General features: G+C 43.3%; 1 protein-coding gene across 3 annotated transcripts in view; it reads right to left on the reverse strand.

Moving 5' to 3' along the window:
• The window catches only part of cicb (capicua transcriptional repressor b), a 38,851-nt gene that overhangs the window by 5,952 nt on the left and 18,317 nt on the right, over window positions 1-14,582 (reverse strand). For 2 of the 3 annotated variants that reach the window (XM_023276051.3, XM_055013698.1), the window contains exons 3-15: window positions 11,536-11,685; window positions 11,208-11,382; window positions 10,509-10,620; window positions 10,226-10,408; window positions 7,324-7,456; window positions 7,031-7,209; window positions 6,513-6,651; window positions 5,281-5,378; window positions 4,169-5,180; window positions 3,929-4,068; window positions 3,601-3,761; window positions 1,889-2,079; window positions 99-575 (exon numbers count right to left, since the gene is read on the reverse strand). In XM_023276051.3, coding sequence (XP_023131819.2) covers window positions 99-575; window positions 1,889-2,079; window positions 3,601-3,761; window positions 3,929-4,068; window positions 4,169-5,180; window positions 5,281-5,378; window positions 6,513-6,651; window positions 7,031-7,209; window positions 7,324-7,456; window positions 10,226-10,408; window positions 10,509-10,620; window positions 11,208-11,382; window positions 11,536-11,685 — 3,150 coding nt within the window. The remainder of the gene's footprint in view (window positions 1-98; window positions 576-1,888; window positions 2,080-3,600; window positions 3,762-3,928; window positions 4,069-4,168; window positions 5,181-5,280; window positions 5,379-6,512; window positions 6,652-7,030; window positions 7,210-7,323; window positions 7,457-10,225; window positions 10,409-10,508; window positions 10,621-11,207; window positions 11,383-11,535; window positions 11,686-14,582) is intronic. The other variant, XM_055013699.1, reaches the window with a different exon arrangement.

Here is a 14,582-nt window from a genome sequence, read left to right on the forward strand (position 1 = left end):
TGGAAAAAAATTGATGAAAAAAAAATGTGTTGATGAATTCACCACAAATGATAACTATACAATTGTATTCTTGGATGAAACAGTGCATGCAGTCGTACCAGGTGTTTGGATCTGAAGTGAAGGACTGCAGGGCCTTAAGGACACAGCTGAGCCACTGGGGGGTGCCGTTGAGCTGCTACTGCTGGAGGTTTGAGGCTGTCTCTCAAGCTGTCTGTCCGAATGTGTCATCAGTTCTGCCTGCCTCTCAGACTGCCTGTCAGTGTGTCGATCTGCAGGTCTGTCCAGAGGCAGGTGCCTCTCTGTCTGTCTGTCTGGATGGGGCTGTGGATGTAGGTGCGTGATGGTGGTGGGGGTTGTTGTGTGTTTAGGCAGGATGTGAGGGGAAGCGGTCGAAGAGCTTGAGACGGAGTAGACAACAGTGGGGGGTACTGCCGCCATGGAGACCACCCCTGTTGCCATGGTGACGCTGGGAGAAGGAGGGTAGATGGCTGTGACTATCTGGCCCCCAGAGCCTGAAACGGGGGCTGTGGTGGAGGGCTGTGGAGACTGAGCTGTGGCTAGGAGCGGTGGCTGACCTGGATGAACGAAAGAGGAAGCCAAGAGTCCACATTTTATTGTCAGTAATAATCCATAGCATTCTACATGAATAAACATGCATATTGTTAGTTGTCTTTTGCAACTTTATCTAACAAATTGGTAAAGTTTGTTTTGACAAGTGCCAATGAAGTTTTGTCCCTGCTTTGAAATATACATATGCAGATTTTGTCAAGACAGACGTTGGTACTGCGTTATTGTTTTCCAGACATTCTGTGACGGTCTCCTAACTTAGCTGGTAACTGTTAGTATAGCCACTGCTATACCTACACTGCTAGCTACTGTCCTGATTTGTGGCAATGGCTGTGCTTGTTCAGTTTTTGCAGGTGGTGTCTCTGCAAGAAAGATGTGACTGTCAGTTAAAGCAGATTGCTGACGTTAATCTTACTTTAGAGAGGTATTATGGGTGCGCCAGATAGCATTAGGCACAGGACTGACAGCAACCCTTTTAGTAATAGCTTTAGCCTAGCACCTGAAAAAATTAAGTTCCAGTTGCAGTGGCATCAATAAAATCCAAAAATTCAATAAAATTTTTGATCATTTTAGTATAATGGGGAAACCAATCACGCTTGTGTAAGATTGCTGTGTGTCCAGCTTCTTTACCTGTATCTGTTACTTTATCCTCAACACACAGCTCCGCTCTGCAAATGTGCTTGTCTGTCCCTGGCTGTAAACACTAGCTTTTAGTGTAGATTGGCTACATGTAATCAGATAGTGCTGTCAGCGACACATTGCTTGAGACCACAGAGCGACTACAGAGATAGGGAGGCGTTTGCATTAAAGCCAAAGTAGTGCATTTAATTAATTGTATCGGTAACCAATTCATAAAAATAATGATAGAGGTAATTGGAAAAATGTAGAATATCACCACTGATAACGGGCCAGGTCAATAATCGGTCAATCTCTACTAGTAGCTACAACTGACTTGTAGTCTAAGACGTAGCGGTGTAGAAGTATAAAGTTGCATAAAATGGAAATACTCAAGTAAAGTGAAAGCAACTAAAATGTGTTCATAGGTGCAAAATTTATCCTTGGTTATATTCTATGATTGCTAAAAGGTAGGTCCTCAGAATGTGACTAAAGTTGGGAAGGGAGTATGATGCCAAGAATTTTCCATCAAACATGAATTCCAAACAATTTATTTAAAAATGAGCTTCATTTATTCAACAGTGACCCCTGAAAAAAAGAGAGGTTTGGATTTACCAGTGTTGTAGTTCATATCCTGCTCTTTACAAATCACAGAATGAGTGTATAAAATAAATAATTTATGAATTAATCTTTCCACAGTACCAACCTGTAATAAGTGGTTGAACAAGTGTCTGTCCAGGTGGTGCAATAGCTGTGAACCCAAGTGTTGCTAGGGGCGACGGAACATATGCAGATCCAGGCACTGACAGAGCTTGCTGGGTGGAGGAAGAGCCTGTTGTTGTGGAAACCAGAGGCAGAGTGGATGGGACCCCTGGAGTGGACTGGACATAGGTAATCCTGGACAGGAGATACAGAAACAAGAGAAGTGATTAGAAGAGAAAATGTGAGGAATAAAAATATAAATGGACACGGCAGAGACGCCACGGAGGCAAAGATAACATTTCTGTGATGAAAAATCTCAAAAAAGGTGCAGTGGTGATGACAGATAGTGTTGTACTGCAACAGAGAGGGAGACTAAGAATGCAGGGAACAGAGAAATGAATAGAAGGAACGAGGAAAACAAAAAGAGAAGTGCTGCAGTGAGGATCAGTTGGTGAGTGTATATCACAACAAGTAGAACTAGATGACTAGTGCTGTGTGTGTGTGGGGTGGGGGTGTGTGTGTGTGTGTGGTGTGTGTGGTGTGTGTGGTGTGTGTGTGTGTGTGTAGCTGAGAGGTAGTGTGTGGGTGGCAGGCAGAGGCAACTTGGGCCACCAGTAGCATGACTAACACATCCAGAATAGAGCTGCACTGTTACAGCTGCACCCTTCTGAAACTTTGGTTTCTCTCATTGTCTCCTCACTATGCTTTAGGAAATCTGGACTTCTACAATACATCTCCATGTCTATGCCATAAAGAAAAGACAATAAATCATTTTGATAGCAGGATCTGTTTAACTGTAATCGGCACAGGTTGCTTTAGTTGATATTATTTGTAATTACATTAAGAATTTTATTCCACTATTAACCACTGTAAGAGCCCACTTGGAATATATTGTTTAAAGCATGAATATGCAAGATCTGGCCCTTTTGGAAAGATATTTCAGTCTGTCTTAAATAAGGCAGCACACATCATACACTACTTACTAATATGAATGTAATGAATTTTGGTCCAAGAAAAAATTTTGTCAGCAATTGGTCCTAACTAAGCATAATGATAGTGTAACATTTATGGAAAAAATACCAAATACCAACATGGTACATTTACAGTATATTGAGTGAACTGAACCTCTGAAAGAAATTTAAACGCGGCGCAAAGCATGCAGTGAAAGAAAAGCCATCAATTGAAGAAAAAAATTATGAGTTAAAACATATTGGGACTCTTTTTTTAGCTTTGGAGCTCCAAAGGGGTGACATTTGCCACATAAGCATATACTATAAGCGCACAGTTCCTTGAAATTGCTATGTGTCATGCAGCAGTTGATGACACAGTGTGGACTGAGTCTATCCATTTTCCTTACACTACTGTATCCAATATTCGGTTGCGAGGGAGGGGGGGGATTGTTCACACCCTGACTTAGGGTGAAAGCAGGGTTCACCCTGGACAGGTCACCAATACATCACCAGGCCAGTATAGGGAGACAGACAACCAAGCACACTCACATTCACGCCTATGGACAATTTCTAATCACCAATTAACTTAAGCACGTCTTTGGACTTTGGGAGGAAGCTGGAACACCCAGTGAGAACCCACATAGGCACAGGGAAAACATGCAAACTCCACACAGAAACACTGAGATTTGACCAAAGACCTTCTAGCTGCAACAGTCCTAGCCACAAATCTCTTTTCATTCTCTTATTGCAGTTTGTTATTTCCTACCTAGTAGTTGCTGGTGGCAGTAGTACAGCCTGGGAGGGGGCTGATCCTGGTGCCACCACAGCAGCTGTGCCCATTGTTACAGGGAAGGGGCTGGCAGGATGCACTGCTCCACCCGGAGGCAGCTGAGACTGGACCACAGGCATGGGAGCTATCTGGATAATCTGAAGAGGGACAAAAGTTAAAGCCATACAGAAAAGAGGAAAACAAATACAAATGTCTGAACGGGCAGTGTAGGTGGTGAGCAAATCATTTGCTTTTACTTGATGTTAAGAACAAAATGGCTACAGTTTAGAAAAGATCTCATGTCACCAGCGAAGGGTTCCCTGACCTTGTTTCCAGACTGAGCACCATTCTGGACAGGAAGAGGTGGAGCCACAATAGGAAACTGCTGGGCAGGGGCCGGCGCAGTCCGTACCGTTGCCATGGGAACAAGCATTTTACCCTGGAGAACCGGAGACTGTGTTTGCACTGATGTAGAAACACAGAGACAGGGGGAATTTTACTGGGAGTCACGACAGATTATTAGCTCTATATATCACACTGTCATGATTGCTGTCAGAGCTTTCACCTCTAGTTCCCGGGCTGACCACTCCCACTGCTGGGCTGGACGTATATCCTGTCAGTGAACTTGTACCCTGCTGTTTTCCATTGGCCAAGGACACATGTGCTGGTGGAGCTGCGGGCAGGTTGAAGATACTGGTTGGCTGGCTGAGCTGCTGAGGTGGGCTCTTGGGGTTGGTGGTGGCAGGTAAGGTGGGCAGAATGTACTGAACTTGTGTGATGGCCTTACCCCCAGGGGGTGCTAGGGAAGAAGCAGGAAGGAACTGGGGCTGAAGCAGGTTCAGAGGTAGGGGCCCGTTGGTTTGGCTATGTGGGGCTGAAACAGCTGTAGAGGAGAGGGCTTGCTGCTGGGAATGCTGAGGCTGAGGGGATGGAGTGATGAGTTGTACAGCAGGTTGGGCAGACAAAGTCCCTCCTAACACCAAATTAGTCACTACACCACCTGGGCCCACACTTGCACTCACAGGATTAGGTGAAGATGAAGAGTAGTACCCACCCCCTGTGGCTGCAGTCCCACTTGCTGAGCCTGAGCCAATCAGAAGTTGTGGATGCTGCTGGGGAGTCAGGGACTTCCTCTCCGGTGGATGTGGGCTGGATGAAGTACCTCCATCTCTGGGTTTGCTAGCAATGGGGAGTGGTGTGCTGATAACAGGACGCATTACATTGGTCACCACTGTGGAGGCCACTCTCACAGCACCAATGTTGAGGAGTGGGTTTGCACCCAGCGAACCTACTGATGAGGACGGAGGTCCTTCAGCAGAAGAAGGTGACATGACAGACTGGCCAGAAGAGAGCGAAAGAGAAGGGGCTTGAACATTTCCACCTCCATCACCCCCAAATGTATCCTTACCCTCTCCTCTTTCCTTTCTCTTGTGGTCTAAAAACCCTCCCCCTCCTGATCTCCCCTCATCGTAACGCTTGCTGGTGGGGTAAGAGGATAGTGAGACACTCCTCCCATGAGAGGTATGGTGTGAGGAAGAGGACGATGCAGAGGAGCAGATGACCGGAGCAAAAACTCTCTGAAAAAGATTACAGACAGATGTTAAAAAGGATTTTGAAATTACTAATCATTTTATATGTAAAAAAATAAATAAATCAACAAGAGACAAATTATGTTACCTTCCGGTCACTTTCATCTCCTGACCCGTTGTCGCTATCGCTGTCAGTCACCCGCTCCTTGCACTTGAGGTCTATGGAACTGCTAGGATAAGGGTCCTCTGTGGAAAAGAAAAATACACTACAGCTACACTTCATAGTTCCTACAACTCCACTCAAGTCAGGGTGTACTAATGCTGCATTTACACAACAGTGGCATAATGGGAAGAACACCCCATCTTGGGATTGTTCACACATTATATTCAAGATGGTCATCCATCATTCTAATCTTATAGTCACATAAACGAAAAAGCTTAAATTTGCTGTTTTTGCAGTTACAAACAGACTATATAAAACTGCGAAAAAACTGGTTAACTGCATTAGTGGTATTGTTAAATTGTATTTTGCAGCCATTCAGGCCACAGTGCTTTGACACTTGTGTAGCTGCTTTTACAAAGTGGAAAATATTGTGAGTGTCAAAAACTCCTGATCTCCTAGATTCAGCATTACAAGTCAGAGCTGGATGTGATATGCTGCTCATTCTCTATTGCTGCTAGTAAATACTACTACAGTAGATGTGAATGGGTATATGTGTCTGAAACGGCTCTTAATTCAGTCAGATCTTTAAAGTGATCAAAGCCTGGACAATATGTATCAGGAAATGACATATATTGAAAAGCAAGTAAAAAAGTGCTGAGAGAATAAATAATATGGGACAGTTTACCAAAATCTTCTGTGAAAAGGTATTCTAGCTCAGCTGTAGATTGCTACTATAAGCCTACAATTTTACACATTTAACGCGCCTTTCTTGTCCCATTCTCCGTTGTTACAATTTTCAATTTGCAAGCAACCTAACACACTGAAAATTTTACATTTTTTCCAAAGATATGGATTGTGCAGTTTGGCAGCTCAGTTATTTTTTTTCATGAATTTGCCACTTTAATGACTGTGCTTGCCTCCCCGCATGCAAATGCCCAATTGTGATTTGTTTAAGGAAATAATTATAATCCAGACCATTTTTCTCCCACATAGCTGAATGATAGAGAGGTTATGGCTATGTGAAACTAGTAGCAAAGCGACACAAAGGCAACACTGCTACCCCATTGAGAACACTTATTGAACCACTGAATAAAAATTTCCACATGCCGTTGCTGGTAATCTACAAAGTCTGTCAGTGACACCAGAAGCAGTGCATTAACACTTTAATATCTCTACACTAAAGTGGCTCAGTGAGTAAAGTGGGACTGATATCTCACCAATGACATCGTCATCTCCCTCCTCCTCACAGATGACCATGCGCTCCTCATCACTGGTCATGTCCTCGCTGACACCACGCTGTGACTGTGACAGTGGAGGCGCATGGCCCGAAAACTGACTGCCACCATCCCCACACATCTGGAAAAATAAAGAAACAGCATGGCTTGTCAGTGGTGTTATTACTTATTTGTACATGCTACAGCACCGTGAACCTTCTTAAATTGTCTTAGCTGTGATAAATGCAGTTTTGTAACAGCAAATGCATCGCATTTTATTGTCAAAATTGCCCCACAAAAGAGTTCCATGTTTGTGAAAGTTAATCTGACAAACAAAACCATTTCTGGGGCAGTGACTACATTGTAAAACCAAACGCTTTGTTTGCAATCAAGCCACATTTATAAAAACAGCTGATTATGCCACCAAAATTTATTTTTACTGTTCTCAATTTAATTTTAGAATATGCTAAGCTGCAACTGACAAAATTTACTTTTAGCTATGTGCTGTTCTCTTCTCGTACCTGTGCCAGTTCTGCCAGGGCTTGTGTATTACCCCTGTCACTCCGCTCTAGGCTGTGCATGGCACTTTGAGAGAATGCTCTGGGACGGGTAAGCTGGCCTACATGACCCTCTCCAGCACTCCTTTCAGACACCCCCACCAGACCTGGACCGACACCCTTCAGCTCCACAGAATGAGGTTCTATCACGAGGCAAAAACAGGACTGTTAAAGGCCTGGAAGGATAAGAATAATGGGCATGACATATACTCTATTTATGTGTATATTGTATGTTGTGAGAACTAAGAATGGCCAACCTGTGGATTCAGACATGCTCCTCTCTCTGATGTCTTTGCCTCCTGGGACCCCACGACCTTCAGAGCTAGACTTCTTCCTGTCTTTGTTGCACCACTTCCAGTCTGGGTGGGCCTTGAAGTGTGCCTCTTTTACCTGACAACAAGAGAAAGGATATAAACATATATATGTATACTGTATGTAGTTCTTGTTAGGTAGGACTCCAGACTGCAAATAAAATTACCATTTTTCCAGCGTGAGCAAGTTAAAATTTCATTTCCTTGCATTTGTGCAAGTGTATGATCAACAGGCTAATTCAGACTCGCTCCAGTCATCACTAGTAGCTACTGTTAGCTATTGTGGTTGAAAGTAGCATTCTTTTATCTTCTTCATTGTCTCAGTTTTACCACTTTCAAACATGGACTATATTCCTTTAATCTGACAGCAACCAAGCGGGTCGGCTGCATGTGCGAAAGCGCACCCTAGTTGCTCATCCATAAAAGTGGTCTCTGCATCTCTTTTAACGTGGCACAAGTCTGAAGTGAACATTGCACAAGCAGCGGCATTTTCACTTGTATATTATAATTACAGTATATAGTGCCTTTCTAATTTAGTGGTACTCAAAGCCCATTACAATGTTTCCCATTCACCCAGTCACACCAATGGCAACAGAGCTGCCATGCAAGGTGCTGCCTGCCATTGGGGGCAGGTTTCCCAAGAGGGGCTGGGGATCGAACCACTAACGTTGCAGTCGGTGGACAACCCACTCTACCATCTGAGCCACAACCGCCCACTAAAGTGATTTAGTGAGGGATTTTTCCACATTTAAGCAAAAATATTCATCCAAAAACAGAACCAAGACATCTAATACACAGTTTGTGTGACAAAATCTCAAGACATTTTTTTCCACACACTTTGCTCTACAATTTTAAATCAACAAAATGAAATGTCCATAATAGTAAAACCTCAGTGCAATGAGAACAGACACTAACCACTTCAAGAATAATGAAACTCATCAATAATTAATGCAATCCAAGGGGTTTTTTTTCCCACAAGATGCTACAAGAAGCTGAAGTTTGTTTCTTTCAATTGTTTGGAACTATTTTTGCCTCACAGTTTAATACCTGCAGCATCAGACATCAGAAGCACCCATATGCGAGTCTCTAAAGAGAGAGTTGTGCAAACTTGCACACCGAACAACAGCACCTGTAACTTTTTTTTTTTTTTTTTTTTTAAAGTTATTTTTTTGGCCTTATTTGATAGGTACAGTGAAGAGTCAGACAGGAAAGGAGGGAGAAGAATGGGGGGGAAGACATGCAGTAAAGGGCTGGGAGCTGGAATCTAACCCAGGCCGCTGCATACATGGGTCGCTCGCTCAACTAGATGAGCTATCTGCGTGCCCAGCACCTGTAATTCTTAACAATTATAAAGTATCTCAGACAGCATAGAAAGCAGGTAAGTCCAGAACATGATCTTACAGCAGGTCACTCTGTGTTGGTCTGCATGTCTTCACATCAGACAAGTGAGTTGTCACAGAGTATTAGTTTAGTTTCCAGCTGTTTAGGACGATTTCTCTGTGGTTGTTTTTACATACCTACAGCATCAGACAGCAGTAGGAGACACAAGTTTCTCCAAAGACAGCGAGTTGCATGCATTTACGCACTGAGCAACAGTAGTAACTTCATTGATCAGGTTGAACAGTACATTATTCCGACACACAGAAAAAGTCAATCAGGGTCTAACAGCAGGTCACACTTTGAACTTTTGTTCACCTCAGATAGAAGAGTGGCCACACAGAGCCATAGTTTATCAGCTGCAGTTTAATATTTTGTCACATCACAGCTGTCCTTAGCTTGAGTGCTTTGAGTTTAGTTTTACTATGTTAATATAGTATTTTGCCCTATACATCACTTGGTGTATTTACAAGTCTTGCGTGAATGACAAATATCACATGTGTACTGCAGCACTCCCCAGTTTTGAATGCAGCCGTGAGGAACATTAACGGAAAAGTGACCCACGTCTGACAGGGTGCCTGAATGACAGCATGCCGTCACTTAACAGATCGATGAACTCAGCAGTGTTCCATGTCCCATGTTTGAAAGGGCTTCAGTCTCTTCCTGCCTGACTTGTGAAACAATCCATTTTGCTGTTACTGTGTTCCAAAGATGAAATTATTTCAAAAAACAAAACGTTGAGACAAAGAGAGCAATCAGACTCAGTCACTCCTGATTATCAGAGGCAGGCAGACAGATCTCGACTGAGTCAGTTTAAAAACGTAGGTGCCCATTGCATTTATTCATGATGGCCAATGGAGTGCTAAGGTTCAACAATGAAACTAATATTAACAGCAATCACAATTTTGGCCTTCTAAAATTAAATGAATATGATCGATTGCAATATTGGCATTTAAAATGTGCTCTGCTCATAGAATAGTCTATTAAACGGCCTATGTAGACAGGATCACTTGGTTTCAAGTAGGGCAAATCTGACAGTGAATGCCTTATTTAACTCCTTTCACCCCTGTCTGAGTGAACTGCAGCTGCTTGCATGTGAGGAACTTAGAGAACATCGGCAAATAGAAGCAAATGTTAAACAAGTGATGAGTTCAGCCTGACCAGTTTATAGAACTCATATCGGAAAAAGAGTTGTGATAAAATGACTGTATTTACAAATTAAAATATTTTAGAAATATCAAGACTTGAATCACTGACAATCCTTACACCAATGGAAAAATAGGTTTTACAAAGACAACTGCTCATAGCTATGGCAATGCTGTATTAAAATAAGGGTGTGGGGGTGGCCAAATTATGTGCTGGTGCAACCAACTGAAAGTGCTACCTGTGAAAAAGTTAGTCTGGAGCCCTGGTAGCTTGTATAATAGTTTTTAAATTGTTTGTTTGTCTGTCTGCAAATTCATCTGTGTACCTGGAAGGCCAAGTCATGGTATTTCTGTTTCTCTTTAGGTCCGAGAGCATACCACCACTCCCCAAGAATCTTGCTGACTGTCCTGTTGTCCTGGTTTGGATGCCGCTGGTGCACCAATGCTCGATGGCGCTTACTGAAAATCATAAATGCATTCATTGGTCGCCGGATGTGGTCCTTCTCCCTCTAAAAGAGTGAATGACAAAGACAGAAATACATTACATTACACATTTCAGTTAAAGGAACGCTGAAAATTGTGATTTTATGGAAGCAGTGAAGAAATTACCTTTCCTGGACTGCTCTTGTCTCCATCTTTGGGCAGTGCACTGAGGGACTGAGTACGTCTCTTTACTGGTGATGTAGAGAGGGGCTGCTCTGGTACAACTCCTGGGAGGAAGCTAAAGAAGATGAAAAACATCCCTCTGTGTAAACCTTTCATCAGATATTTGTCTTGAGAACCATATTCACACGCAAGCCTACACATAAGGACATTCTCTCTTCAATTTTTAAAAACTGAACAATGTTGTCTTTCAAGTTGGGTATTAATTATCTTGGAGCTGCAAGTCTATCAGCTGTAGATACAGAGCACAAGTATTTCATCTCCAATGAAATACATCAGCAGATTCAGCGTAGCTCATCCATTACAATGGCTGACAGCCTGGCCACTGCCTTTCATATACTGATAGAGAGCAGAGATGTAATGCTTTTGTTCCCATCTGCTTTGTTCTGGCATTGAGCTTTTCTGCCCAAATTAGAGCGAGGACACAGAAAATATCACACTTCCTTACTGTATGTGTGGGTACACAGCACCACTCAAAAAAATACTGTGAAGGCTGACTACTGCGTAACCACTAAAATATACAGACAAATATAACATGGGAGAGTGTATACAAGTGCTATATGTATCACTATGTGTTTCTATAACCTAACAGTTTCACCCGCAAAAGTGTAATAAAACAAAAAAAACAAAAAACAATGGTCTTACGGGTCATCCACGTCACTCTCAGTTTCACTGTCAGGCCTCTCCCTTTCTGCATCTCCTTTCTCCTTCTCTGGAGGCGGCTCATCAGAGCATGGAGGGGGCCGTGATGGGGGGCCTCTCTCTACAGTGGGAGGTGCTTCTGCAGGCTCCTGCAACAGTGCTGCCACCCCCTGACACTCTGAGGAAAAGCAACAAGAAGATGAATACTAGTTCGGGGCAAAGTAAACAAGTATGGAAAAAAGAGCAGCAATAACACCCACAGAAAATTACATGAAACTGCTGATTACTCATTTTCAACTGCTATTACGTCAACAGCAAATGTATACACTACCTGTCTTCAGACTGGCTGCTTGGGGGTGGTTGACTGGGTGCTGGCCCTCTCCTGGCTGAGAAGAAGCATCCGATTGGGTAGGGGCTAGAAATGGAACCAATGAATGCCAAGGGAAGACTGGAACAGACCTGGGCTCTACATTGGTCCACACTGCAGAGGAAAAGAGTGAGACCTATTAAAATAGTCGGATTTCTGGCTTAATAATATGCTGCCCTTTTCAAGAATGAGACTTGAAAGGCAAAGTTTTTTACATTTACATTATCAAGGTACTGGTTTATTACCACAGCTGTCAGTGTAACAGTCAAACCAAGGATTCAGCCTACTCCTATGACAAACTATCATCTTATAACTAGTTTACAATATCATCATGCATCTTTTAGTAAACACAACATAGAACTAAAATCAGACTAAAGCCTAGCACCTAAAATAAAAGTTTCTTTAGACACAGTGCACTACTAGCTGTCATTTTTGCCAACTAATCAGGAACTGGCTAACATCTGGGATGTTAGGTGAAGTGAAATAATTACAAAATAAATAAATAATAACAACAACAACAGTCCTTACAGAATTACCAAGAATAACTATCCTGCCACAGAAGAACACCTTAATCCACTTCGCTGGTTAAGTAATTCCAACAACAGCAGATCTACAAAAGGACTCTCTGTTCTCAAGAACAGACTGGACGGAGAACAGAAGCTATTACACTCTGAAACAACATAATATCTGTCATCATCATATCTTTGTCTGCGTTAATGAATACAACTCAATACACATCAGCACAGCATTTATAGACAAGTTACTACCCTGCATTGCATTATACTACAACTAAACAAAAACATAACACTCCTATGTGTATACACATTTGACCAAAAAGGCTACTGTACTCTCATTCAAACAAAAAGGTATATGACATGGACTAACCAAACATGCTTAATCCTTGGCGAAGATACTGAGGATTCTCTGATGAGAACATGGTTGAATGATATCCTGGATGTTTCTCAAAAAAATAATATGTCCTTTTAAAAACTGTGTTCTACGAAACACATAAATACTGGTAAAGGAACATGCTTAATCCAAAAACACGAGCTGATATTCCTTGGAAGCTCACAGATGACAAGTGCTCAATGTTGTCTGTATCCGTTTCATCCCTACAGGTTGCAGTCATTATTCACAATATTTACTGCATCATTGCCCGGCATGATGAGGATCTCGAGTGTGGCAAAAAGATATATCCTTTGAGCAATTAAAATACAAGAACAGAGTCAGTCTCTCTGTATCACCGAATGCCGCGATCTGATAACGCACACAGAACAATCAAACATCAGTGGACAAAATGTACTATAAACAATTACAATAAGAAACTAAATGAAAGTTACACTTGCGAGAATACAACAGTGTATAGACGACCCACTGAAAAGATGATTATGATCGAAGGCAACGTTCCTTCTCCCTTTGGTCTAATTACCCCCGATGCCCTCTCTCCTGTTTGTTTACATTACTACAGCAGCTTGGCCATGAAGGGGTTAACAAGGCCTCTAACCCATCCACGGCCTGGGTTAAAACATCCGCCCGGAAACTACGCAGTCTTTCTGAGCCATGTCAAACCGTGCTCTGCACTACAATACGACTGCAGGCAGGTGGGTTCGGCGTGTATTGAGAAACACATATAACCCCCAACTCAAACAGCTCAAGGGCCGACGTAAGAGAACACTCTATCGATCAGACAAACAACGCTGCAACAAGCAAAATTGGGGAGATCAAAGCTAAGGCGATTCGTCTATTTTTGACTCGGTCGAACGTGAACCCGTCTATTCTCCACGTGTTCACCGTTTACTTAAACGGCGACTTTAATACTTGCTGATTCATTTAAGGAACCCAGAGACGTAAATTTAACTGCCTCTCGCAATAACCGGAGCCTCAAGTGCACCGCTCCAAATTGAACCATCCTCTCGGGAACGCCCCTGGTCGTGCACCCGCCGCACAGACACAGGCAAAAGAAACGCAATTGTTCTCATGTCTCAATTACAAAAAGGTATATTCACACACACCGGCCGCCAAACTAATCCAACGAGGACTGCTTGACAAGTGACTTACTCAGAAACACTAACTTGTTTCTCCCATTACTTGTCGCCGGAACAGCGATATGCACCTGCTTTAACCTGGTAATTTAGATATAACCAAAATCCAAGCTCACCTATACATGTCCACCGACCAACTTGGGTTTATCCATGTTTACTACGCATAAGCAGATGTCGTGGTACGTAAATCTGGTGCATTCATCCATCACCCTGTACTTACGAGCCCGCTATCCACCAGTTTGATTACCAAGACAGACACCAAGCATGCCAAGTGCTAATAGCTCTCTGCACGCTGTCTAATTTAGCAGCTCCAATCCCACCTAGCCAATCTGGCCAAAGACCTAACGTTAGCTAGCAACTGATGAGACTACAGCAGAGCGATAAAAGCGACTACGGTGAGCAGTCCTGGCAGCAGTCAGCGAGGAGAAAGGGGATGAATCGCAGTTGCTGTTGTATTTTTCTTTCTCCTCCTCGGTCCGGCTCTCACTGCATCAAACGAGTGGCCGGTTGAAGATGCCCGACTGTAGGACCCGAACCCTGTGGGAGGTGGGGATGAAGGGAGGGGGCTTTAACAACAACCGACATTAGATAGAAGCCGTTTGAGAGGTCCGTCCGTCTGCAGCAGGTTAGCTAGCCACTTCGTGAGGACGACATCGGCGCGCACACCGTCCAGTCCATCTAATACTTGAGTGTTACGAGTGCTGTTTTGGTCCATAGAAGTCCTCGTATCGCATCTCCGCAGCTCCCTGTCCGACTTTACTGCCTTATTTTCGTCTCGTACTCTCCCTCTCTCGCAAGCCTTGGCCCTTTCTTTCTCTTTCCCTCCCTCTTCCTCTTGTTGTAAACTAGGCTGCTTGCCCCCCCCTCCCCGTAGTCGTCCCCCTCCTCTTCTCGTCCTGTCAACCTCGCCCTGCCTTGTCCCGCCTTCCTCGGCAAATTTCACTCGGCTATTGGTCAAGGCTGCCACCT

Source organism: Amphiprion ocellaris, chromosome 9 (assembly GCF_022539595.1).
Source record: "Amphiprion ocellaris isolate individual 3 ecotype Okinawa chromosome 9, ASM2253959v1, whole genome shotgun sequence".
Classification (NCBI taxonomy): domain Eukaryota; kingdom Metazoa; phylum Chordata; class Actinopteri; family Pomacentridae; genus Amphiprion; species Amphiprion ocellaris.